Source organism: Stigmatopora argus, chromosome 2, assembly GCF_051989625.1.
Source record: "Stigmatopora argus isolate UIUO_Sarg chromosome 2, RoL_Sarg_1.0, whole genome shotgun sequence".
NCBI lineage: Eukaryota > Metazoa > Chordata > Actinopteri > Syngnathiformes > Syngnathidae > Stigmatopora > Stigmatopora argus.
Window position 1 is genome coordinate 12,938,711 of NC_135388.1, and position 27,995 is coordinate 12,966,705.

At 39.4% G+C, this 27,995-nt stretch overlaps 1 protein-coding gene across 2 annotated transcripts; it reads right to left on the bottom strand.

Moving 5' to 3' along the window:
• Positions 1-12: 12 nt before the first annotated feature.
• hipk3b (homeodomain interacting protein kinase 3b) lies at positions 13-27,990 on the bottom strand. Of its 2 annotated transcripts, XM_077623843.1 has the most exons (17): positions 27,645-27,990; positions 18,403-19,723; positions 16,064-16,187; positions 12,831-12,950; positions 12,648-12,734; positions 12,378-12,562; positions 12,138-12,297; positions 10,571-10,694; positions 10,223-10,344; positions 9,976-10,100; positions 9,514-9,681; positions 8,328-8,660; positions 8,103-8,249; positions 7,735-7,982; positions 7,476-7,527; positions 6,521-6,660; positions 13-5,862 (listed from the first exon to the last, which is right to left on the bottom strand). In XM_077623843.1, the coding sequence occupies exons 1-17, from the start codon at positions 27,715-27,717 to the stop codon at positions 5,354-5,356; spliced, it is 4,038 nt and encodes a 1,345-aa protein (XP_077479969.1). In that variant the 5' UTR covers positions 27,718-27,990; the 3' UTR covers positions 13-5,353. The 2 variants fall into 2 exon arrangements, with proteins under 2 accessions (XP_077479969.1, XP_077479972.1); XM_077623846.1 differs by lacking the exon at positions 7,476-7,527.
• Between the last annotated feature and the right edge of the window lie 5 nt (positions 27,991-27,995).

The following is a 27,995-nucleotide window of genomic DNA, read 5'->3' on the forward strand; positions in this document are numbered from 1 at the left end:
GAATAATCAAGATTTGCGTCAAGATTTTTCTTTTTAATTCAAAGTGAATCTTAACAATAATACACCATTTATAAGTCTTACTTCGACACTCACCAAAAGAGTCACCTGGAAAACCCGCTTAATGTGACTAAGTAGAGAAGGCTTGGTCACACCTAAATCACTGAGAACTAGAGGAAACACTAACGCAAACTGTAAAGAGACATCACATCCATAGTTAGTTCCCCAGTCCTCTTACTGTAAATATTGCACAGTGCAATTGCTACATGGCAAACTAGTGTAGCACAAACAAATAAAAAATAATAATAAAACAAATGTGGGGTAAAAACATCCAAGCCACAAAATAATCTACAGGTTTCTAAAACAGTAATAGAGCAGAATTCATAATCAAGTGTATTTGATGAGCCATCTAGACACTGTAATTCCATAACTTGTAGCATGAATTAACTCTGCAGAAAGAGATGAACACAAGCTAAATCAAAATAGAGCAAAACAAATCAAACAGTAACACAGTAGCACATTGAGACCAATACCGACCCTGATTTAACAGTTCTAAAGGATAAAACTGCAGCAGAGGATTTTTTTTTTGTCTGAGGACCATTGCAATCTTAGTTTACAAACTGTTTTATCTGTTAAATGTTACATAAATCCTCCAAGTGAAAATAAGAACATTTCTGTAAAGCAAAGTGTGGATATCGTGTAGAATTCAAAACAATAGGTTTCATCTCCTCTTGCTTCTCATTGCTGGTGATTACTTTGAGAAGAACCACAACACCGATATTTTGTATTTGTCAAAAGCTTTCTCCTCCAAAATCATAAAAATAAAACTGATACAACGATATCAGTGTTAAAAGAAATCAGACTCGTGAGCGTGCCCAGAAAGAATGAATAAAGACCAAAATTAACATGCAAGTAGAGAAATTTGCAATTCTTCAAAGTCAGTGTTACCAAATGTGCTCTGGGTGCTAGAAAAAAAACAAATCGACGCACATGCAAAGTCATATTAAGTACAGATCATCTAAGAACACTTGTGTGGTGCAATGACGGCAAAAATCTTGAAAGTATTGCATTGCTGTTTCAAGTGACGATCGAAAGACGTGAGATATTATTAGTAGTAGCAATATAGAGTGTATAATTATTATTATTATTATAAACCAATGATTTGTACTTTCCTCTGATGTTTCTACAAGCTGATCAGAAAACAAAGTTATCTATTATTTCACATTCATCTCCAGAGACGAATGATTTGGCAGACAATTTGTAATAGTCAGTCCTCAATCAGGATTGGACAAGTCCCCATCATTCCCTGTAACTCTTAGTTGTTCCTCTTCCAAAGATATCTGGGCCATCCTTCCAATTTACAGTGAACAGTTATGGGATTTTGTATGAATTTGGAAGAGATTTCACCTGAACCATATCAAACACTCATCATTAGCCTCTTTTACACCCGAAAACTGAAGCAACATTTCTGTAATGCACATAAAAAGCCCTTTGTCAATTCTTCAGCCAGTCGAAAAGGTGGCAGCTTGCCTGTAAACTGGAGCACGTAAGAGGGAGCGAATCACCCCAGTTCTGGATTTTAAAGTTCATTTTAGGATTCCGCTATTTTGTTGTGAATTTTTCTCAGTTGACTAAAGGGATTTTCACACTGGCCCAGTGTGAAAGCGTCCTGAGCCAAAGCACAGCACAGCGGTAAAAAGGAAAGCGCCCCCATGGTTCAGACCTCACCACAACTAGGAAATGAAGAACAGCATCTCCAGCAAGCCTATTTACTGTAGCCCCAAGCACACATGTATTTTTTATTGTTGCACAAGAAAGTCACAAATTTCCCCATTCTAAGAAGGAAGGGGAGATTATAACAACTGTGAAAAGGGCTTGACTAGTTTTGGTGGAAAATGGGATATCTCAATGCCGTTCGTCAACGAATTCCTCAAAAAAAGCACATCGGGATATCAAGTAGCTTAGCAGGGAGAAGTCTGATAACTCCTTTTACTGTTGCAAAAATTGTAAAATTTCAACTTTCAACACTATCGGGGCTTTTGTGCATCTGCTCGCTAAAGCAGAAAGATATCATGATATCACAGCCACTATTGGATGCATTTGGCGTCTGCTGCTCTGAAGGCTTCTATTTCGGGACAGACCCTCTGCGTCAAATTACTAACCCTTTGCCGCTGTCCAAAATAGCCACAAAGCTGAATGCCACCAGGAAAAGCCCCTCCTACATAAACAATGAATGGGTTTCCCTGCGGCAAACTGCCCGCTGCCACTATTAGCATGAAAAGGCCTTAAGTCTCATTGGTGTATATTTCAAACACTGCCATAAAAAAACATTTATTCCTTGCTGTTCAGGAAAACACAAGTATTGATCATTCACTTTTGGCTTTGATTGTTTTTGATTTCTAACATTTTTAACTGTTTTTTTTTATTATGTTCAATTTTGAAAGTTGTTTTACAGTCGATTGTTAATCGTGTGCGGCAGTTCATTTGAGCTGTGCCAGTTTTTATCAAGTGCTCAGTAAAATGGAGTTAATTATTGCCGTCTGTTACAGTTCTGACCTGTTGGGTTTTCTGTGATCTCAGTGTAAAAGAGGCTAGTAATTTTGAGTCATTTAAAGGATATAGAGGTGCAAGTGCTGTATTTTTGTCCTTTCCACTTCCTATAAGTGTCCCATTAGTTGTCCGTGTAGCGTACTTAACGAACTCAATGGATTCTAGGCCTTCCTCCTTCAATATCTATTGAGCAATGACAATCTCGAATGTACTGAATCTCAAGGCACATAAACAGTGCTGCTCACACTGCTTCAGTTTCAGTAAGGACCACACGACAACAGCCGCTTTCCAATTAAACACATTGATACAAGCGGGGGCAGCAATCAGAAAGCAAGGCAAAGCTGATATGCTCATAACATTGAACAGATAAAAACATTCTTATCATGAATACTAGGTCAAATCAGTTAAAACTTTATACTCTAAAGTTTTGAGGAATGAGAACCATGTAATTTTTGGGCATATATTGTAACTCTGCCTTCCTTTGTGGTGAGTGTAAGTGATTATTTGGTGTTTTTAATCTGTCCTCTCACGGTGTTTGTGCACGGGTTAAATTCATACTGCAAGTTACAGCGTTTAAATGTGTATGAAACATCATTATGAAAACATACAAAAATTAAGTTATACATGATACATCCTTTATATGCAGTGATGAGCTCGCGGGATAGGTCGAAAAAGATAAAATACTGATGCACACGCACACATCCCGAGAAACAACAAATGCAACTAGTGTTCATTATCAGCAATACAGTAGATACAATGACACTCCAAATAGGAACACGAAAAACAAACCAAAACCACTTCTATTTTAGATAATTAGGGACCTACACACACACACACGCAAATTGCAACTCTAGGTTTGAACTCAGAGAAATCACCTAATTTCATAGCTATGGAAGTGGCAATCATCATTTAGCAGCTTATCTATGATACATTCAAGAAAGAAATGATACGACTTATTAATTGCCCCATTAAGCTAGACAAAACCTCGGCCATTTTTAAATACGTTTTAGTTGTTGTTTTTTGTCTTTTTTTTTCTTTTCTTTTTTTAATCCACCCCCCATTCTGCGACTATGTTCTAAGTGAGGTTTATGCGAACAGAGTAGCTACCTTGCTCAAGAAATGAATTACAGTCTTTGGTGCTGCCAAGCAACTTCATTTGAAATTAAAGACGAAAATATACACAAATAACTAAGAAACAAAATAATAAAACACACATGAATATCTACATATATATATAGATATATGGTATATTAACTAGTGAAACCTGCTCCCTCCGTATATATTTGTGTGTATATATCTATATATATCCTCCCTGACGGAATGTTTAAAAGAAGCATTCGACACCGAGAAGCCTTTAGCCATTAACAAATGTAAAGGGAAAAGTTAACTTTGTCACACATGCATAAATGAGAGAATTACACAGAATTAACTCACACCTCATCAAGCATTGGTACTATATACTCTAGCTCTATAATATACGTCCATATATGTTTGTATATCGAATACTGCATGGTTTGCTCAGGCTTAGAAAATCCATACTGTGAATTAATTTGCATTGTTTTCCAGACCTAGTCAAAGCCATGCCCACACACGTCTAAACATCGAAGAAACAAAGTGGAAACAAATGATATTCGTGATAAATATGGGACGAGTGAGGAGAGAAAGGCGACCATTTAGATTGTATTGCAGTTTCGTCAAACAGTACAAATACTGTTAGTAAGAAGAGTTTCACGAAATAGAAAGTGATTATCAAATATGAAGCAATACTCATTACTTGCACTTTAAACACTAGTTCATTCGGAAAATTAAAGTTGTTGTTTTTTACCTATAAATTAAACTGCAAAGCATTCTCAACAGCAAAGCATGCTGTTTTTCTTGCATCAACGGAAAAAGAATGTACAACACTGAAATATACACCGACTCTGAAGTATATGCACCGCTCTCTGCGATACATCACATCCATGCAGGCTATGTGCATTTATATTTATATATATACATATACATATATATATATATATATATTTATATACTCACACATAGGATGCATCGAGCGATTGGAATTTCAAGTGCTGAAGTCCAGTACATTAATAGTCTTGTATATAGTCATATATAAGTATAGTAACATGAACAATATGTAAGGCACTATGGTTGGGGACAGTTATACAATGCAGCGAGTCTTGTGAAACAAACGATGCGATCAATGCCTGTGCATCGTTCAATTTACACTTTTGCTCATGCAAGACCACATGCAGCGTGAGGAACGACCCTATTTAAATTACATGAATGACTTTTGACATTGCGAACACCGAAAGACACTGAAAAAGTACAAATACTCGGAACTAGGTACAACATACACCGTAGACGACATCTGGCAATCTAGAGCTAGAGACGGGGATGGCTTTACAAATATGGATGTGTCTTGCTCATGTAAGAAGGCAATATAGAAAAATAGCTGGGATCGGGGGTGCAACGTCAAACTATTTAACACCACCCCAATTATTTACCTGTTTTGAGGAGTATTCGTAGAAGATCCAATGCAAAGGTATATCAAATGTGCAAAACACATTAAGTGTGAGTTTAACTAGTCATTCATTCATTCATTCATTCACACATTATTTCCTTCAGATTTTTGCCCAAATAATCTCTGACATCGGAACTCTCACTATTTTTTTTAAAGCTTGAAGTTCAATTACACCCACGTTGACATGATTCAAAAAATAGCTTGCTTTCTCTGTGGTTGTGCCATGGTTTTTGGAAATGAAAAACCATGTTGCTTGTGGTTTAAGACAGAATTTGCCCCGTGCACCTAGCCCTCGGGTAGTGAGAAGAGAACCTGGGCACCCATGCTCAGATGTAGGGATACTGGTTTATTTTGGTGGGACTGAGAGGGAAACTGGCATAGGCAGGCGAGGCGATGTAAGAATGTGGCGGGAAGAGGGGCTTGAATTGGCCTTGGGGGTGCAAGGTGGGGGATGGCAAAAGCCGGGGGTTGATGCCAACTGTGACCTGATGCACTATGCCCGCTGGGTGAGAGATGCCGTAAGCGGGCTGAATTACGGGACGCGACGCACCAGGGGAGGCCAGCAGGTGGGCCACGGGTGCAGTTGTGACCAGTGGACCAGACGGGGGATAGGACAACAATGTGGGTTGGGAATGCGGGTGTCCACCAAGGTGGGGGTGGCCTGCAGAGTGGGTTGGACTGCTGTGGGACAAGGTGAACGTGGGCCCGTGAATGGTGGGGGGGATAAAAGCCTGTGGTCGCCTGTGGGCAAAGTTGCCGTTCCATTCTTGGTGGCAGGAAGTGAAATGTTGGACCTGAAAGAGCAATCAATGGAATAGGTTTCAGTAAGACATTTATTGCCTTTCCTTTGCCAGCAGATGGTGGTGTATACCAATTTTTACAATGCAAGTGTCAAACTAGAACCCGGCATGTAGGAAAAAAATATGGCCAACTGCACACTGGTAGATTTTTTTTTTTAAATCATAATATATAAAAATAGAACTTTAAGTTTCTCAAATACACAAATGGTTTTACCTGACCTAAATACAGCAACATTTTTGAAAACTAAAACTATAGCACACGGCATTTTGAGAAGTAAAATGCATTTTACTGGATTAAAAAGTTTTAACAGGCTGTACACATAGCTATAAGCTTCTTTCTAAAAGAGTTTGGTCTAATTTCATGTTTTCAATTTTGTACTTAAAAATGATCAAGGTATAAGCTTCTTTCTACACTGTTTGATCTTATGTCATGGTTTGAATGTTGTATTTCGAAAAAAAATATGATTCTTCCATAATCCACTGCTTACCTCACTTTAAGGATCACTGATCCATGTGACTGTTTTCTCTTTTCCTCAGACAAAGTTGTTTTACTTAGGTCATTCATATTCTGGTAAACCTCCATAGTGGTCCAAAACACGTTTACTGGCATGTGTGCTTGTGGGTGTGGCTGTGACATGGCGCAAGTTCTCACCTGCCCAAAGCTGATGGGTTGCTGCTGTTGAGGCTGGAATGAAGGGGGGATCTTTTGGGAGCGGTTGAGGAGAGGAGTGGAGTGGTGATGATGTCGCCCAGAAGGGCCTCTCCCCTTGGACTGGTATGAAGACTCCAGAACTGAGTAAGAAGTAGCAATAAAAAAGATCAGTACTAAATTTCTCAAATAAATCTATTTTCGACAAAGACAGAAAGAGCAAAAGCAAGTCACTGCTAAATGTAGATGGCATTAAACAACAATTGTGGCAGGAGGCTTTATCAGTTTGTCAGTTAGATCGGCTCCAAATTTTCAACGTGGCAGCATTGGTCCTCTGAATGTGATCTCTATGATTATAAATAGAAATGTTTGCGGGATCAGAGAGGAACTGGTAACTAAGCTCTTTCATAGAGCTTATAGTGAGGCCAGATCATCAGCTATAAATATAGCTGGTAGGTCCGGAATAACAAGCTGTGCCCTTTTATGCGGGGCCACAGTTGCTGGTTGGAGGTGAGACATGACTTTGACATGAAAGGTGATATGACTGAATGATTTCTGTGAAGGATTTACATAGCAACGTGTCCTAACCCCAACTTTAAAATACAAAAATAGTGTGAAGGGGGTTGGTGTTAACTAAACATTCAATGAAAAGACATTGACGTCCCGCTGGCCACAGCTGTTATAACCCTACGCATGGCGTGTGCAAATCTTTCACAGCCGAATGAATTAAATATTCAAACTTTTGTGTTGATGACAGCCAGGAAACGTGTTTGCTGGTAAGCATCCATTTTTTTTATATTTCATTCGAAGCAAATCCCACATGCCATGTGTAGCTTCACGAAGCTTACGCCCACACAGATAGACGGGCTACCAGCTTCAGTTTGGAATTTAACTATTGGCAGAAAATATCCATTCCAAAGATGGGCTCAGATAAATCAGTCAGGTCACCCATAATCACCTGGGAGAACCTCTGTGGCCGACTAAGATGGCGTAATCCCAGGCCATGTGACCTGTAGAGCAGACAGCAGCAGTGGTGACTAGACTTTTGAGCTATCATGACCTAGCACTCACTGCTCTCAGGTGTGGCTGAGTAAGTAATCCATGGTTCAATACTTGCTTAACTATATTGACACAAAAATCTACATGAGTCAATTTTAGGTGGAATATCAAACTATTATTAATACATGTGCGTGTCCACATTATATGGTCAATGTTACCTGTGTTGCCAGGTGTTTCACTGACAGCCGTGTTGTTGTTCTGTACCCTCATTGGTGGTACAGCGGCAGTACGCACTGTTGGTTTGTTAGACTCGGTTTCCAGGGCAACACATGTAACATGAGACTTGCAATTCTGATTGCTGTCAGCGATGTAACGCCGCTCGGGGAAAGGACTGTTGTTATTTCCGTTGGAGGCAGATAGGATGTTCACTGTGTCGCACCCATTCTCCTGCTCATCGTCAGACATACTGTTGGAGCAAGAAAAGAAGAAACAGGTGACTAAAAACACTTTGCTGTTTTGACTTAAGATCAAACTCAAACGTTGTTGCTCAATGCAGAATTGTTGTGATAGCCAGATTGGATCATACCTGTTAGTATGTTTACAGGGTGACGTGCTGGACTGCTCAGAAGCTGAAGATCTGGTACTGAGCGTGCTGTCGGGGCTGCTGAGGGAACAGACCCTCTCCATACTAACGGTGCTTTGACATGCCTCGCAATCTGCGCTTCCTTTACATCTAAAGAAGACAAAAAAAAGGAAATTACAACTGAGCTATAGCTCATTTTTCTCAAGGGGCCTAGCTCTTTTTACTCACTCCCCCATCGAGTGCCTTTGTGCGCCCTCCTCTTCATCACTACTGATGCTGATGACGCTTACAGAGGGGCTAGTTAGCTCGGAGATCACCATGGGCTGCCGTTGTTCTTGTGAAACTGAAAGGTCCTCGCAGTCTGGCTCTACTTTACAGCAGTTGTCATCGTCTTCGTCTTCCGCCCGATCCGTTACATGCTCCTGTACAATAGCATGCCCGTCATCAGGGCACCTAGCTTCTCCGTCTGCTGCCTCTTTCACATTCTTTGCTGTATCAACCATCTTTGGGGACTGGCAAGGTAAATTTTGGATGTTTGTGTTTTGGAAAAAGCTGCAGCCTCTGCGGGATGGAAAAAAGAAACATCACTCGACTCTTCATCGTATCCACCGATATTTAACAAGGTGTTCTTTTCACTCATTCACTCCAGCAAAATTTAAAATCAATTTCATGATATGCCAATTGTTTTAGGGCATTTTGACTGAGCTTTTAAAACATTGAAAATATTGTGATGAGTGAATATAAACACTAAACATACAAACAATAAGAGTTATTTCATTCAGAAATAGTTTTGAGCTCTTTCCCTTCTTTACTAAAAAGCAATAGAACGTGGGTTGGTTTCACCCCAATTACTGGTTTCAGTTCCATGTAAAGAGAAACATTAAGCAGAGACTTTGACACCAATATTTTGGTTTTGCTGACCTTTAACTATAAAACAACAATAATTAGCCCGAGAAAGGACTTTTGTTGGCAAAATAAGAATTTCAAACTAAAACTCACTGACTCATGATTTTTCCCATCGCATTTTCATGATTGTGATACCTTCCTACCATTGTGAATCATATATATTTGTTATTACTATATTTTAGTTATAGTTTGGACATTCATTTCTAAACCGCTTATCCTCACAAAGTTCGTGGGGGTGCTGGAGCCTATCCCAGTTGACTTCGAGCACCAGGCAGGAGACACCTTGAATTGGTAGCCAGTCAATCGTAGGGCACGAGGAGACAGCCAATCATTCATGCTCAGAACTCATTCCTAGGGTCAATTTAGAGTTATAGTTTGGACATTCTTCCCCTTATTGTTAACAAGCCAAGATTTTAACCATTTTAGCACTATAATAAAATGTGATGCATTGTATCACCTCACTTAAATTGAATTGGATACACAGAGAACAACATTCCACCAGACATACCTGTTGTTACCAGGCTTTGCCCTCTTGTTGGCAGCAGGCTGCGGCCACACCACATGTGCAATGCCTATGTTTATTGGCTGATGTGCGGACATGGTCATTTGGTTGGTTAAAAATGGTTGAGGATGGGGAATCATGGCGCTGTAATGGTTACCATGGGGACGTACTTTCCTGCATTAAGAAACAGAACATTGCACATTGAGCCAAAACCCTTTAGCACCATTACTGACAAAATGGTCTCATTCCCAAAGGACACCCATATGACTCACCAATCGTTAATATTCAAGGGAGACAGCTTTCTGTGTTGCAGCGCAACCAAATGCCACACGATCGAATTACAACTTAAGCTAATGATACTTAATTGTTTCCAATGTATTCATGTATTATACATCATAAATGTTGTCAAACTATTGACTTAAGACCATGTCGTTAGAAAGCATGACGAACAAATTAGATTTAGCTCACCCCCAGTCACCCACTCTCGGTGGGCCCGCCACCGTCTCTGATGCCAATGTGGTTTGTGGTGGGGGAACTGATGTCACCTGCTGCCAAGTGGGCACCAAAATCTGCTGGGCTCGGTTCGACCAGGCCTGTTTAAGAGCAGATTGTGTTTATTTTATCGGTGATCAATGTCAAATACATTGTTATTTCATTGACAAAACATCCACATTGCTTCATTGTGTCTGATCCTATACAACTGTGACGGCAATACCTGTGTAATTACTCCTGGTCGGATTTGGATGGGCTGGATTGGGGGTGCTTGAGTGACCAAGGGCACGGATGCCTCCATTCTAACAGAGTAGCCAGCTGGTTTCACAGTGTTGGTGGGTATTCCTACAGACCAACCACATGGGAAATTTGGTTTCAGTTGGTTTCTTAATTTGAAAGAATCATTGCTTTCGACCTGCTCTATTAATCATTAGTGCTTTGCCCTTCTGTATTGAATGAGTACTAAAGAAAAAAACTGATTGATTAGTTAAATGAAACCTATGACATGTAACAGTTCAGAATAAATTACCATCCAAGTATCTAGAATAAACTGAAATTGTACACATTCTACCTTGGATGGTGGGGGGACATAAGATGAGTGCCTGTTGAAATGAATCGTTGGCTCCAAACTGTCCACTTCCTGTTTGTAATGGTATTGCAGGGTGCAACACTGAAGGGGCAGATGGCACCAATGCCTTTTGCAAAAAAAAAACAAAAAAAGACTTTGGTAAAAATTATACAATTGTAAAAAGGTGAATAAACCACACCTAAAACAGATTTACAATTTTAAGTACAGTTATAATAATGTAATAAAACGGGGACGAAGTTATGTTTGACAAAATACATAAATTAGATATTGAGAGATATTGAGAACTGGGCCTATATTGTCCTGCAAATACTTTTGCATGGGTACACATGATTGTGAGAAGAGGGGAGCACATCAGAAGGTTAAAGTACTAACAAAAAATTATAATATGTCCCTATTGAAGCAGCACAGTTAACTCAATATATTCTCCAGAGGTTAGATGATGTGGCGACACACAAGAGGTTTCTTGCTTGTAAAATTCAAATGTCAGCCTTCCATTGTTTTAAAATTGACAATTTATGTGAAAATTGATTTTTTTAATTGCCTTTATCAATTAAATTGTGAATGTCGAGCCTCCGGAAAGTCTGTCCATCCATGAAGTGTGAAATTAAACCACAAAGTCTCTTCAAGTCTTATGGGAGATGCTAATTTCCAACCAAAACATGTCTGAATTTTGATTCATCGTTATATTATAAAGAATGCCTCTCTCTCTCAAAAATTAATTTCGCTCCATAATTTCAAGTTAAGGAAATGATATCAAAAGCCAAAGCAGAACTGCACTGATTTTTCTTCGTATGTGGAGTTCATTATGTCCCAAATTTCTTAGCTCCGAAGTGAATGTACACACTTGACAATTCAGTCAAGTGGTCTGTCTATATGTGGCGAAATGCTCTGTTTACAAATATTAGACAATGATGTTTAACTACCAGTGGTTTCTAAAAGGGCCAATTGGTAAGCACGTCAGCCTCACAGTTCTGTGGTCGGGGTTCAATCCCAGGTCGGTATTTTTATGTTTCAAAAATATATACATGTTGAATTCCTGATTTGGAGACTGGTGTCATAAAGTGGCACTGAGAGGAAAAGGGGTCAGCCCCTTTTTTCTCCTCTCCAACAACACAGGCTTGCAACGTTGCCATGACCTCAGCAATATGACGTGATTCTGTCGCTATGGCAGCAGAGCTACACCGCAGTAAGATGGGCAAGTATCCATTTATGAAGGCAATAAGGGCAAGATTTTTAAACATTGACACAGTTTGCTCAACATGTTGTTTTTAATGTCTATTTCAAACCCATGAAACATATCCTATTAGAAATTTCTTGAGCAATATTATCAAAATAAACTCATGTTCCAATATGGTGTTGTTCATTTTCCTAAATACTTAGGTTTACCCTGATTGTATTTTGAAAAATCTTTTGATGCCAATAACCAGCACAACCCTAATTTAAGGGATAAAATCACTTGGTGGGAAATTTCTCTTCAGATATTTCTTTACTTGAGGTAAACACATTATGGGTAACAGGTTGTAAAGTTAACACGTCATGGACAGCTTACTTGAGGATGGACGACAGTCATTTTGCTGAATGGGTGGTTGACTGCGGCTGCAGCAGTAGTGGCTCCAGGTCTGACGAAGGATCCCTTACTTCTGTTGGTGGCCTCATATGTGTTGGGACGGGTTGAGCAAATATCCATGATGTGGAAACATGACTTCACACTGTGTGCAAGAGTTGAAGGGGTCAAAATAATGTGCAACATGCCATCATGTCTGCAGAAGTGAGTTACAAGAGGACTCACTGGTTGCTATGAGGGAAGTCCAGCAAATGTTGCATTGTGACAAAGGAGTGACTGAGAGCTTCGGCGGGTGCGATCCTCTCCTCTGCATCAATGAGCAACATCTTCTTCAGCAGACACACAAACTCTCGGCGGTCTGCCTTTTCTGCGAGTAAGTCGCTGCCTTCCAAATTCATTACCAGGTTCACCTGTGACAAAAATATTTTAATATTGAATTACTATGTTTAACCTCTTTGGAAGCACACCAGTTGAAGGAAGGAGAGTTGAACATACGTGTACAATGTCAGCCAAACAACTGAAGATGTACTTTCTCGCTTCCTTTGACTTCATCCCTGTCTCGGTTTCATGCTCATCTGTAGACTGAGGAGGAAAGATATGTTTAGCAACAGAGTTTCGGTGAAACAAAACAAGGAATCGAAGTTTCATACTTCTGTTGTCTAGTGAAAAACTGTTCACCTTTATCCTCCAGACTGCATAAGGCGAGTCAGACTCTCTGCAAAAGAAACGTGCCGTCTTCGTTCCTGTATTCAGTAAATGCTCTCCAGGCAAACCTTGTGTTTGAGAAATGTAGCGAATCTACAGATTGTAGAGAGAAAAGGAGACAAAATTAATATCATTTATTTCAATAGTTACTCTATCAAAGCAGTGAATAAAATTAAAACGCCAGAATTAATTTATCATCCAGACAGACACTGTGCTCCGTACCGTCATTTAAAAGGTCAACAACAGTGACATCATTCTGTTAAGTCCCTGAGAGTCAGAGTCACTGGGTGTGGAGCGTCTACGTCGAGCATCACAGACCTTGGCGAGTGCGGGTCATGTGAACCAGTTAAACCCAAATATCCCTGTGCTGTCTGACAGGTGTCAGGGTCTTTGCATGTTATCTTCAATAACAAGGTCCTTCTGCATTAAATTCTAGATGCCTTGCTTGGTAATGATTGCTCTTCACTGGAGTGTATTACACACACAGCGCACACACGCACAGGTTTATGAGAGGAGGCCAGTGAGAAGCCAACTGACGTCAATCACACTCAAGTGTTAAGGACAACAAACATTAGAGATTCAACACTGCAAAGTAGAAAGCCACCTAGTGAGAGAAATGTGTCACACTTTGTCAATCAATGTAGCACCAGCATAACACTTAATATGATCAAATCCTGTTATGTCACAGTGTTTGTGTATGCCAGTATGGCAGAAATTAACTGTAACATTGCTAAAAATTCAGCTACCAAGGAATTTGTTTTTGAAATTGAAAAACATCAGTACAATGGTAGTGGGGGACAAAATGAGAAGGATATAGAAAAGTCTAGTTTCAGTTTGCCGTGACTATAAAACAAGGCTATAAAACATTTTTAGCAACATGGAAGGACACAATGACATTGTTGAACAGTCTTCAAAAGGAGGTTCACGATGTACAACGACAATTTTGTGACTCTCCATTTGAGAGTTAGGCATGCATAACTGCAGAGCCCCATATAGTAGACGCACAACATTCCGAGAACCTTGAATCTAAAGGTAGATGCAAATCAAGCGGATTTGCAAAATTCTATTGCAAAAACTTTAAACAAATTTACAATAAGGGTATGCAGTACAATCGCTCAATGTATACAAATATAGTGTACCTGTAACTGCGCTAAAAATATTTAGCATCTGAGGGTTTATTGCAGGCCACGAGAATATTACGGAAACATTTAAGGTTACTTTCTGGTCAGGGCAGTTACTGAGCCCTAGTGAAATATTTGTCAGAGCTTGGTGTATAAATAAGAAATGTGTCTGTGTCTGGGCCTTACGTAAGCATGTTACTGGTGGAATAATAAAACATTTTTTATAAAAGATGGCATCTGGTTTGAGTAAATCATATTTAAAGAATGTCAGATTAAGCAGCATATAAACAAAGAGGACAACATTTCTGTTGATGTTTAAAAAAACGGAGGTGTTTCTAACACTAAGCTACTGAATCTAAACCTGAACTAAAATGTGGTGTAATATAGGATGAGGAGGCAAGAACTAAGAGGGTCTGAGTTATAAATACAGTTGCTGTGTAAGAAGGAACCTGACCCCATGAAGAAAGATAAGTAGAAGACGAAACGGAAAGGGTGGCTCTACATAGACGTCTCACCTCTCTCTCGGGACAAGTGGATGACATCAAGCCAGCAATCAACTACTTTACAGTGGCCTCTATTTTATTCAACTTTGTATTTTCAGGTTTTGCATTCCCCTTTCCTCAGGTGAACATCCCCACAACAAATAAAACACGACAAATTTGAAAATAAAGGTTCCTTCAGTCATTGTTTTAATCTCTGTGTTTTTTTTGGTCTTATTAAATGCGGACAATTGCTCATGTTTTCAACCCTTTTGCACACACAAGTTGTTTATCTGAAAACCAAATGATTTAAAATGAAAACAATGTCAATTGTTAGGGATGCCAAAACCTTTTCATAGTAGTGCTAAATGAGCTGTTTAAATTTAAGGCTTTCAATATTATGTTGTGAAACAATAATAATTGTCTTAGTTTTGGGTGGAAAATATAGACAGTTTTTCTAAAATCCTAAATTAAAGATTTACACTCACATCAGATAAAATCTCCCTTCTCACTGCCTTGCTTCCTTCTCACACACCTATTTTTGGCATCATTCATCCAACCTCCTCTGCCCATCTGACATTTCAGACACTAAAGGTTCTCTCTTCCTGACATGAGAATGCTCTAAAAAAACACACAAACATGCTGCTTGGCTACTGCAAATTAGGATTTTGACATTGATATTAACATTTGACATTTGATTTGTTAATAAGTAAGTAAGGGATATCTTTTTTTAGTGCTGTTGAGTGATTTGGCCTTCCCCTGACCTAGGGATAATGAAAAATTAAGGTGGGTTGTAAAAATACTTGGCTTGTCAGTGCTGGGTGCAGGTAGGCTGAGCGTCATCAGGTAGGTGCAGTATGGTATACAGAGGCTTTGCTGGCAGGCTTTGAGGGGATAGGGGAAAGCGGCTCAACATAAGCCCTGATCAGTCTGGTCTCAGGAAGACGCTGTCAGGGGTCCACTGAGAGGAGAACAACCCATTTCCCCTCAGTTTCAGAAAAATTCCTCTTTCAGACAAAGACTGTTTTGTCATAGGACACTATCCCGTGGATGTTTAAATCATTCTTTTGCAAAAGAATGCATGACTATTGTTGTTCAATCTTTAGGCCATCTCATTATAGGTGCATAGAAATGCTGCTTTGACTATTAGCACCACAAAATTCAGCAAATATTTAAAACAGAATAGAATGGAAAGTCTGAATGATTGTGGACTGGAAAAATTGGAAAGCGAGAATTGACCCTGGAAAACCAAACTTAGGACGGAGGAAATGAAGGGGAAAATAAATAGAAGTTGGAAATACGGAATTTAATACTGCCCTGACACGACACGTGGACAGTGCAAATGTTGGCTAGTATGAAAGATGGGGAAAGTAGGAGGAGAGTCCAACTATTTTTAGCTTTACCTCTTTGTGTCAAATAAGGTTGCTTCATTTGAGCCATAGAAATAATAAAAATTTAAATAAAAAAATACAGAAAATAATATTATACTCCAAAATAAAAGAACACACAGAAACCCAACATTTAAATGGAGAAAATAAATACATTATATAGTATGCATGAAGAAAGGCAGCAAGCATAAAACCCTTGGGTCAGTTTGACTGCTTACCTGGTCATATTCCAAGGCCCCAGGGTAAAGCGGCCAGCCCAGAAAAAGCTCAGCTATCACACAGCCCAAGGACCACATGTCTATGGCTTCACAAAATGGCAATCCCAAAATAATCTCTGGAGCCCTGCAGAAAACATTTTTTTTTAATTACCTTCAAAAAATTATTTTTAAAGTTTTCATGTAACATGGCAAACTTCAACAACACAAACATAACCAAATTCCATTTTTTCTTTCAGCAATTGCTGTTAGGACAAGATAACTTGTCATAACACAAAATATCCTGGCTTTTCAGATAATGGATGTCAGGTGATTTACATAGCACTCATTATGTGTTAAGCCAGAGTGGTCACGCATGAGCAGCCAAGGCCAGTGGGTAAGGAGGTCGGGCAGGCTGGAATGCGAGCCTGGACAATGTTAAAATCTTCTCTGCTCAGGCAGAAAAGGAGCATTAGTATGTCTGTTACATTTGATTATCATTTTGTTTTAGATTGCTACAACCAAAGAAGTACACCATTATGGCGTCTGTTAATATATTAGTGTCTGACAAATATAGCCCAAAAATACTACATAACAGGCTGTCGGTGATCAGACTGAGAAAAAATAACACAGGTCGCACCTGAGTATTAGTTGCAGACCCAGCCAAACTATGAAGTGCGACCAGTTAACAAACTATAATACACGAGCCTACTCATCAAAAAAAACAAAGGCTCCAAAAACATTCAGCTTCATTAACTAGAGGAATAATCGTTAAAAACCTACATGAAATGACAGAACAAACCGCTGATTGGTACTATATGCCTAAAGTCATGACACCATAAAACTCGTCAATCATGTATGTAGCACAACTATTTTTGTTTCCGTTTACAGATCTTTAAGTGAGGCTGTTATCTCACACTCCAGAAATAGCTCCCTCATCCTTCCCCGTGTCCTATTGAGGAGGACCGATATTTAAGGTGCCAGCAAAAAAGTATGGCAACACATGGGGGAGGGCTATTGTAGTTTTTTGCTTACATAGGCCTTACATACCTTGTTCTGATAAATACTTTCAGAGACACAGGTTGACATGAGCTCCCATATAAATAAGGTAGAGCTGTAAAAGACTAACCTCATTACGAGGGCAGGAGGCCTGTTTATGCACATCTCTTCTATACAAATCATTTTCTTATGCAAACCTTTAGGTCATTCAGCATTATTAAGTGGAACACCGTCAGCAGTTCCACGCTGATCAGCCTAGGCATTGGATTAAGGGTACAAGGCTTGGGCGTGTGTGACCAATGTAAACCCCTTAATGCGCTGACATGGAGCCAAAGTTAAACATTTTTTGTCCCAGTTGAGATTGACTTTTTCCCCCTAGTATAGATAGTCATTACAAATTCTGAATAGAAGATACAAAAGACATACTCAACTACATTTCACAGGATGGCTAATTTACAAAATTGTAATTAGGAATCTACATCTCAGTGGGGGCGTTTAGAAGCAGTTCATTTGTAGCTGCTTAGTTTATCAATTGTATCATTTTCAGCAGGATGGTGTCTCTGTAACAACATGTTTATTATAGAAAGATTGTACAGGAATTTCCAAGGCTGCATCAACAAGGCTACAGTTAATCTTCCAATCGCTGCATGATTGCGCACACGTTTTTCTGTGCAGGCCAACACCTTTGATTGTGACTGCCAAAAATTACAGAGGCCTTTAGTCATGACCGAGCTCATTTTCAAGGTGAAACCTGCCGAATATTCCTTCTACCTGTTGCCCTAAAGCCATTTATTTATTGCAAGACCAGTAACACACTGTGAGGAATGTAAAGCTGAGCTGTCCAGTTTTCATTTCCTCCGATTATGTTCACACTGGTTGTTAAGCCACCAACTCAGGCATGAAAACAAACACTAGGTAAGCATTTATTGAGAAATAAAAGTGCAGAAGCTTTATCATTATACATATTACATTGAAAAAGGAGGTAAACCAAAATGCAGGGAACTCTATTTGCCCATTAATCTGCGTTCATACTGGATTTGGAACACAATATAATTTGGCAACATATCGCAGTGCAAAACGTCACGATATGCATCAAGTTTGAAAGAAATGGATCGCAACACTGTAGAGGAACTTTTTTTTCAAACTCCAGCGGTATGTGGCTGCTTAGTTGGTTGGCAGGATGTTGTGCAACATGAGCGACATTTCCTTGTTTTGCCAGAGGAAGGACATTTTTAACCCAGCAGTTTTACCTCCAAAAGACATTGTGACTGCTTAATTTCAATTGCTTCAAAGTAAATTGTTAATACATTGAAACTAAGTCATAACAACAGCCAAAAATGTTTTGTTTATAGCCTTGTACTCACCTATAGTACCGAGACTGAAGGTACGTGGAGCAGACTGCTTTGGAGACGTGGCTGGCAGAGCCAAAATCTATCACCTTCACCCTGTAGGGTTGCCTCACCGGATCCACCAGCATAATGTTCTCAGGTTTGAGGTCTGCATGAATCAGACCCATACTTTTCAACTTTTTCAAAGCTGTGGCCACCTGTTGTAGTACAGGCCTGATAACTTTCAGGGGCAGCGGACTAAACTTGTTCTGCTTCAGAAAATCATACAGGTTCTGCTCGAGCATCTCAAACACAAGGCAGGTGTGGCTGCGGTGTTGGAAGCATTCAAAGGCTCGCACCAGATTGTGTTGGTCTGCATTTTCCCCACTCAGACGAGCAAGAATGCCTACTTCGATTTGACCTTGTCGAGCGTAAGACGGATGGTTTTTCAGGATCTTTACGGCCACTACCTCACCCGTGCCTCTTTTCCAGCACTTTACAACCTGTCCGAATGTGCCGCGTCCCAAGAAATCGAGCACTTCATAAGTATTCTTCAGGGAGCAAAGCACCTCATGTTGTATGACCTGATAGTCCCCGTCACATCCTCCCGCTCCCCTTGCTGCACCAACACCCACGGGCCCAACCGCTTGCTTGGAAGTCCCCCCTCCTCCCCCTACGGCTGCAGGCGCAGTTGCTGCTGCTGCTCCGTTTCCTACATTCGTTGTGTGCAACATGGCAGGCAACATTGACAGTTCCTCCACAATCTGCATGGTGCTCCCTCGATTATCCAGCTCCTCACTTTTACGTTTCAGTCCACATCGCTGAGAGCCGTCAGCCGAGTTCAAACCTCCAGAGTCGGTTTCTGTGTCACCTTCGTCCTCCTCTTCCCCACCTCCCTCAACTCCTCCACTGCAGCCCTCTCCCCTTCCTCCTCCTCCTGCCCCTGTTGCTCCACTGCTGCCCCCACTTGCTGTGACTGTCTTTTGTGGCCGATGTTGTTGCTGGTTCTGGTTATAGACAACCCCAGTGTTCTGGCGCTGCTGGACCTCAGCTGGGCCTGATTCGTCACCTCGTTTCACGCGCTGTTGTCTCTGGACGCCCCGCACGATCACCGTCTTGACAGGATAAACTTGTCCTCCGAACACTTTCGAGCCCGCCGTCAAGTCTTGGCTCAAGAGCGGGCGGGCTTTCGTCGGGTTCACAATACCAAGGATTCGTCTGTTCACATAAGCCCGCGTATGTGCTCTCTCATGGTACACACAGCTGGGCTCAACTTTGAGTTTCTTCCCACTGCTAAAGGCACTTGTCTGGGTTTGATAAATGTGTGGTGGGTAAACCAAGACTTGTGAGGCCATACCTGGTAGAGAAAGAGTAGAAAAAAATATTTCAGTATTGTCACGCTACTATGTGGATAAATAAGTGTTATAGAAAAATACCATGCATGGTTCAAAAAAATAAATAAATAAATGCAGTAACTCCAGGTTCAAAAAGTTCCATCTTTGGAACATAGAGTTAACCAAATAAGGATTGCTAAAACATTGTTTCTTTCTTCTCTATGAGATGGCAAATTATAATTATAAGCACTGCTTTAGTGTTCACCAAATGCTAATCTGTCAATTATTTCATGTCTAGAAAAACGAGAGTTATGCCACATGCTGTCTTTTTAGGTTTATATTTTTGTAAGCAATATCTTTGTCATTTCTATCACTATGAAAATGACACACCCTTTCATCACTACTAAGAGAGTGAGCTACACTTGAGTGCTTGAGAACACCTTTGACTCACATTCATCCACACTGAGCCCACCAACACCTCCACACATACGATGACTAACATTGCAATGGTTGGCCTGACCTTTCCCTGTGGTTGCAATACATCCTACTTCATGTCTCCGGGCAACCAATAGGGAGGCATAACATCAGAGGATGATAACCAGACAAAAATAAAGTCACAAGGCATCAAGAGGTACAGATGGTCACCGCCCACATACGCACGTGTGCATTTCATGTTTATTGAGTCCTTTGGGACTATTCTATCTGATGATCTAATAAACATTTAAATTGGTAACAGAGTATAATTCGGTTACTAATAAGCCATTTTATTAATAAAGTGACCAGTGTCTGGAGACATTGTGGGCTATCCATGACCTACTTTCATTCTGGGAAACCCCGTTCTCAAAGTTTTATGCACTTTTAATGACATTTGGTTAAATACGTATCCGTCCCTACTCTTTTCTATCTTTAATATCTATAATATTAGTGTTTTAACCCCGAAACTGCATATTATACTAAAAGATATGCAAAGTGGGCTTTTTAAACAATAATATACATCATAGATATAGCCTAGAGGCCTATGAATATAATTATATACGTAACCCACAACATAATCTCGCTGAAATCTTACTGACCATTTGCACGGGTCAAGCACTGTAATTTGGTCGATTTCATTAACATTGCGACCCCACAGTCCAACATAGCAAGGTGGTGGTAATCCACCTCGATTGTCAGATGGCACCTGCCATTAACCATGATGAAGAAGACATTATACCCAAATCGTTTTTTAACATGGAATATATACACTGTATTAACATCAATTATCCCACTAGTTCTGGTAAATACAAGATGTCTGCTGCTACTACTATGTATAAAGTAAAAAAACAAAATTATTTTTATTTACAAATCAAAGAAATGTCACGCAAAGGATTTAAAGTGCGTCTTTAGTGCGTACGCTGCTTAGACTAAGAACAGAGCAATGGAAAGAAAGGCAGTACAGTGTATATAAGCAGTAAAAAAAGAGCCAAAGCAGCAATTTAGACACTATATTTAGCCATATTTCCGACGCTTCAGGCAAACATTTTTCAAAAATGTGACTGTTTAAAGAAGCAGAAAATGTGAGCGGAATCATTTTTTATATTTTATAATGGAAAAGAATGGAGTGTGTGGAAAGGAAAACACTGTTTATTTCTCTGAACATTAACATTTCCCAGTTATTACTATTTCAATTAAATTTGATTTAAAACAACATATGAACAGTGGCACAGATAAAGAAATCTTGTATATAGACAAGAAAAAAAACATAGTTATACTGTAAACTACAAAGCATCAACAGCCATAACAAGGATGTCAGAAACATTTGAATAAAGGTACTGTACGGGCTGCCAATTTTTTGCTATGATTGTTTTGACAACATGGACCGGACCGGCTGTTCCACGTGGTTTAGTGGTCCAGTTAATAATCTTAAATGAATGAATGTTCCAAGTCTGAATTCAAAAATGTGAGACAAAGGAGATATTTAAGAAATTTGTGTGGGTTGGAAAATAAAATGTAAAATTGAATAACAGCATTGTCATCTGCTAATGAGCATCAAAAAAGTGAATAAAATTGCTTTTCTTTGGAGCAAATCAGGTTTAACCCTACTTAATAGTATTTGTTAACATAGCATGCAGGTTCTGACCAAAGGGCCACTTTTCAAGAAAAAAAACTTTTTTATCTCTAGAAAAAACAAACAAGCTCTTTTATTTGTGGAGAAAATAAGATTGGAAATAAATGTTCTGAAGCTTGTTTGGTTTGGTTTTGGTTTCATTGTAAGATTTGCTTTAAAAAAGGGGGTGGCAAGTTGAATTTCTGTTGATACAATTCAAAATTTCAAATGAAGTGCAATTTATTCAACCCAAGTTTACAGTCTTTTTCATTATAAGTTTGTGGTGATTTGCAGTGCCTGATTCCAAACAAAATAAAAACACACCTGCTGTGATACACCCCAAAAATCACTGCATTCATCACCTTTATTCGGGTCAACCATAGAAGCCATAATGCTTATTTAGTCTGAAGAACAGAAACAGCCAGAGGTGGCATGAAATTGGTTCCCCACTTAGAAAACCGTGCATAAAAGTCTCATCATCCAGCAGGATAAAACCATAACCAAGTCTCCCCTTTGGGACCACCCATGAAGTTCCTGATTCAAAACCCTTAGAAAAGCAGCTCAGCAGAGAGACGTCTCTCCTTACACCCGCAAAAACATATAATGTACTTAAATTATGAAATGTTGGATACGAAAGAAGAAGCAGGCCTTTCATTGGTGGGACGGAAAAAGAATAGCAGCTGTTTCTATTATTATGAGCAGAAGCCAGATACTCTCATGGTGGACCATGAGGCTCCTACTGTAGCATTGCATTACAGCTTTCAAAGCTTCAGGCAAGATAATTACTCATGGGTGACCTTTTGACTGTAGTCGCACTCGAAAACTAGAAGAAAATGAACACTAGACACCTGTCAGCAACGCGCATGTGTTACTGAAGGCGAAAATAAAGTCCTTTCAATATAGAAAACAGTAACTGGAAATAAAACCAACCGATGATTGGAGTATACATATGTACAAGATTAAAACAAAACTGTAATAAAAACACACATGACCCTAATAATTATCAGGCTTCTGGAGAGATTGCTGAGGATTTAATGATTTGATTCAAGTGAGTTGAGTTGGGGACCCCTGCTCTTACGGCTACAGGGTTATTGAGACAGAATCAAGAATACTGCTGCTAGTTGCATCCAATAAGCGTCCACAAATTCAGTTTCGTAAAATGGATTAATAATGCATTATAACGCCGATCGTGAGTTGCGTTCAAAAAGAGCGAGCGAAAGATAATTCATCTTCCCCACCACTTAACCACACAAGGGCCGCGGGGGTGCTGCAGACTACAATTCCATCATATTCATTATATTCAATCATTACACTGTGTTAGAACTTTGACATGTTTCGGGGCATTTAAGTATCGAAAACTAAACCTTAGAATCTATGCAAAAAGTAGGCTAACGAGGGGAAAAACAAATGATGGCCATGATGTGGTTGACCTCACAACTTAAAGTGAGATAAAAGCTGCTGTGCTCACTCTGCACATAACAGTGAAGCAGATGACGACAACATGCAGCATCAATCCGCACCATGTTAAAGGGAAATTGAAATCAAAACACAAGATGGATTCACTGTGGTAGTCAAAAGTACTTTTTTTATTTCTTAACATTAAGTGATGCATTTGAATAAATATACCTTTTAATATGCACATAATGCATGTGTAGTTTGCTGATTTGAGTATGGCTTATGCAATCAATTCCTCCACCTTTTTTTCATAAAGGATGGATGCTGCATTCACAGCTCAACGACCTCACAACGCTCACAATGTCTCGTGAAAAAGATCTTTGCTCAAAGGCGTCTCTATTTTCTGAGGAATGTGAGCACATGCCATTTCAATTGTAAACTTATGACTAACGTTTACAAGTCCTGGGCTTGTTAGATTAGTTCTCGTACACAGTCAATATACAGAGTGCCCTGAATGTTCCACCATTCGGCCATGGAGGGGGGCACGGCATAAACGGGCATCTGTGTATAGGGGACAGCTGGAACAAAGAGGCAGCCTAACACTTTCAACTAACACTACTGCGTGACACGTCATGTTTTTAATTATGGAACACTTAAAGGCATTCTAAAAATCCCAAACTGGGTGGGCACTGGCTGTTTGGTTGGATAATAACAAACACACCCGACCATAAAGTGGAAGGTATTTTTTCAAGGCACAAGGGTGACTATCGTAAAGTCATTGTGTGCGCTGTACATGTTTATTCAAAACAAGGTGTTAATGAATTCTCATCAGGCCTGGAAGAGTGGGTGACTCAAAATGCATTTCAAAATCAAAATGGTGATGTAACCATGGCACAAAAACAGATTAGACTGTTACACTGTGTGTGTGGAGTGCTTTTCTTGTGGTATTTTTTAACCTCAAAAATCATGTTTTAACTTAATTTAATAGTGTCTTCTATACTAATAGTATATGAGCTGATTGGTACTAGAAAGTTAAAAATTAATTTGGAAGCGGTCGTAGTCTCACTTTAACAAATTTGCATTCAAAATTACTCAGAATACTAACGAAAACAAAAACATTTAATATTCCAATCCAATTATCTGACAGATATTAAAATAAATCATGTGCCTCTGACTTATGGTACGAGGAATCTTTAATGTTTACTTTTGGTGGATGTGTTCCACCCATCTGTGCAGCTTTCCACAGAAATTCCGAGCTGGTCATGGTGCTCAGTGCAATATTTTCCAACTCGAATGGAGCAGAGGCAAATGAGAAACCATTCTTTATGTGCAGGCACATGTGACAGGCCAAGTATAGGGTAATATGAAGAGCTGAAAGTTGCATGCCATACATAGCCTATAGAAGTATGCACACGTGCCCAGAGAAGACCATCCAAAAAGATTAAGCTAATAACGTGCTGCTGTACTGTCATAAACATTTTAAACACAGTAAGCCAGGGGAAGGAGCATCTCTTACTGAAAAGCAAAGAGAAGCATTGCTAAGTAAATTGGAACGAGTCAGAGAAACTGAAACCTTCTTCATATTTAAGTCACTGTAGGAAACAACATGGGAATAACAAGAATTAATGCCATTTTTTCACCTCGATTTAAAATGCAGTCATTTGGAACTGTTGATTTAACCCACAAATACATACAGCGATGCATCAATTTAAAAGTTCCGAGATTTGAGTCATTGCTTGTTATTTTTCTTCTAATCTTGAATAAATGGAGTAGAAATCCACTCCCCATTTGAAACTTCACATTTGGCTACCATTAATTTGCCATTAATTTCCCTGCAGTGAAGGGAAAATAAATTAGATACTGTGATGTTTTGTGATCATTTTTTCCTAAGAAAGTTACAGAAAAAATTGGATGATCACCTTTGGGGTGACGTATGAAACCATACATCAGGATCTGTTTGTTGCCTATTCAATACAATAATAGGCTTTGATAAAGACAACAATGTGTTCATCCAGGGAAGGATGAAACAATTTCAAAGCTGTGGACAAAATTGAAATTCTGAAGAGGTTGCAATTTGTGAGGTTGATAGAGAAGCAGCTCGTGGGAGACACTGTGACTAAGAGTGTAATCTGTGAAAAGACACGAGCCATTACCCAGTTTTGCATTAAAAGACCCCAGGCCCTTCGACGGAAGAAGCGGCAGTAGATGGAATGTTTTTTTCAAGCTTTGCTTTAGCTTTTTTTCCCCAAGGAAAATCTTCATCCATTCCGTTGTCAAGCAAGGCGAGCCAGCGATTGCAGATATGAATCATCAAACCAGCACCTCAAAACACTTACCCAAATGATAACAGTCAAAGGAGACAATAACCATCACAAAGTCTTCAACTGTGACAAGTTGATTCTTTAGCAAGAGGATGTTGAGGTAGATTTAAATAAGCAGAAGACGCTAAGCCACAAATTCAGGAAAGATAGGTTAAAATGTAAACCATTTATACTTGACATTTTATTTAGATAGTGTATTTTGTGAATTTACAGTAAAACACTACAGTTTACTTTTTCTAATTAATAAAGCATGAAGAGTTGAATTGCATTGACATACATTTTAATGGGAACATTATTTTAGATGTGTTTTGAGGTACAAGAATGGTCATGGAACTTAGTAATCATTGCCAAACACCACTATCGTAACTACTGCTCAATTACAAAGGAAGAGATCACTTTTAAAAAATATATATCAACAATCACTACTGTTGGGCATTAAAATTGTTAAATCAATTCAAAAGACACAAGCAGGGGGACTTTCTATTCAGAGAACTAGTTTTACTGTCTGGGACAAAATAATAACTTCTTATATGAGCTACATCGACTCAGAACGATACTTTTGGTCAATCCAGCATTATTTTGCTCAATATGTTGTTACAAGCACTGAGAGGTATTGCCAACAGCTCTCAAGAGAATTCACCAATTAAACATGAATCAATTACTCATTGTTAGTTTTTTCCTTCCTGTTGATCAAGTTTAATACTAGCATTACATCCCATAAATGTGACATCCTCTATATCGCACATCCTTTTTATGGTCACAGGATACTGGGCCTAGTTCAGGTTGACCCCTGGCAAAAGTCAGACTATATCCTGTTTGACAGTCAGTCACAGTGCCATGAAATAGAAAAGTTGACATTCCAAATCAGGCTGATTCTAAACAGAAAATTGAGTTTTGAATCAAAATTTTGCCAAAGCCAAACAGCTGACTTTTAGGAATTCAACTTTGTAGTTGTATGTCGTTTCTATAAAGTTCGATTTGTCCCTAATACGTATATGCAATATATGGTTCCAAAAGCTTTTTACTTTTTGGTTGTGAAATTACATTTTTATCACTTTTAGATACAAGAAACTTAAGATATAATGATTCTTGTAAAGTAATTGGTTCTTTCTAGTTTCCATAATTTCAGATTTGTCTACAGCCGTATGAAACATACAGTTGCAGGTTTATTATGATGTATTACAATATATAACAATGTGCAATATCTTAGATTGTGCAATACTTTAGAATTTACCTTGCCCAGATGTGACTGTTTATATTTTTATATTACTTATTTATGTTTTTACTGGGAAAACGCACTTTGTGGAGTAGCGCTACCAATTTCGTTATACGCAGTTGTGCATAATGACAATAAAGGCTTTTGATTTGACGATTTGTGAATGGATCAGAAAATATTATATGCTCTGTTTATAAGCATTTATAGTTAAAAACAGATCAGGGGGAAAAAACAGTAACTACGTGTGTTGTGCGCCCGAGGGTGGGTGAGTAGCAAAAAAACAGCTGGTGCCCGTGAAATGAAAAACATTCGGTCACGTTTTATGTCTCCTATTCCGATCATCGAAATACACATTTGCTTGGAAAAACTACTCAATGTTAGTTAGTATTCGAAAACAATCATTCAAAAGGAATTTTGCTAAACAACAAGAGAATCTATGCGCACTCAGTAGTCCCTTGCTTGGCTCAAAGGTCTTCCGTGTTTGTGCTTATACTTGCCTGTCGACTTCTGAAAACGGAAACCCAAGTAAAGATTTGACATTGTAAACAGAAATTGACTCACAGTTCGCAAAAAACCGCTCCGTTTAATCCGTTTTGTGGAAATTTCTAATCAACGACGTCATAGCGACGTATAAATTGATGGTTTCCCTGACAACCTACAAGTAAAACAAGTGCCCAAGACTATCGCGTTAATAGAATTCCAACGTCACGCTCACGTAAGCGAACAAGGAATTTTTCAACACGTGAAGTTGTAAACATCTAACCAGAACAATTGTTGACTTAGACCAATATCAAGCTCATATGTTAACGCCGATCAGTCATCTCCATCTTGCCAAGTTTGTTGATAAGTTACTGCACTGTTACGTCACGATCAACTGGTTTTAAAATGTGCGTTCAATCGCCCCCATCGTGCTTTTCTCCACTTACCTTCACATAGAGTCGCTATAAATGTAATCCAGGGCTTCTCTGAGCATGTTACGGATTTATAAATCCATAGCATGCACAGTTCGCCTGCACTGCTGCCATCTTGTCCTAGACGACAGGAAGGGAGCGCTCCCCCTCAGCAACGCCACCATCTCCCACATCGCAAACGTCAACTGAATCCCGCATATGAAGATCCAGAAATATCAAGCCGTGTTCGGCTGAGGGCTACGCAGTTCTAATGTGTCTCCCACCATTTAGGGGGAGGTAGCCCATCTAGGAAAGGGTGGTCTTCCCCCCGTCTAGATGCGCGGCTCCGCAGCCCTGCTAGTGTCCAACATGTCTCTTTCCTCTGTC

Excerpts from the sequence above, each read along its gene's own strand:
- hipk3b (XM_077623843.1), bottom strand. The coding sequence starts at position 27,717 with ATGCTATGGATTTATAAATCCGTAACATGCTCAGAGAAGCCCTGGATT. Across the intron at positions 19,724-27,644 it reads TATAGCGACTCTATGTGAAG|GTATGGCCTCACAAGTCTTG; the intron begins GTAAGTGGAGAA and ends TTTCTCTACCAG. Across the intron at positions 7,983-8,102 it reads CCCTGTAAACATACTAACAG|TATGTCTGACGATGAGCAGG; the intron begins GTATGATCCAAT and ends TTGCTCCAACAG.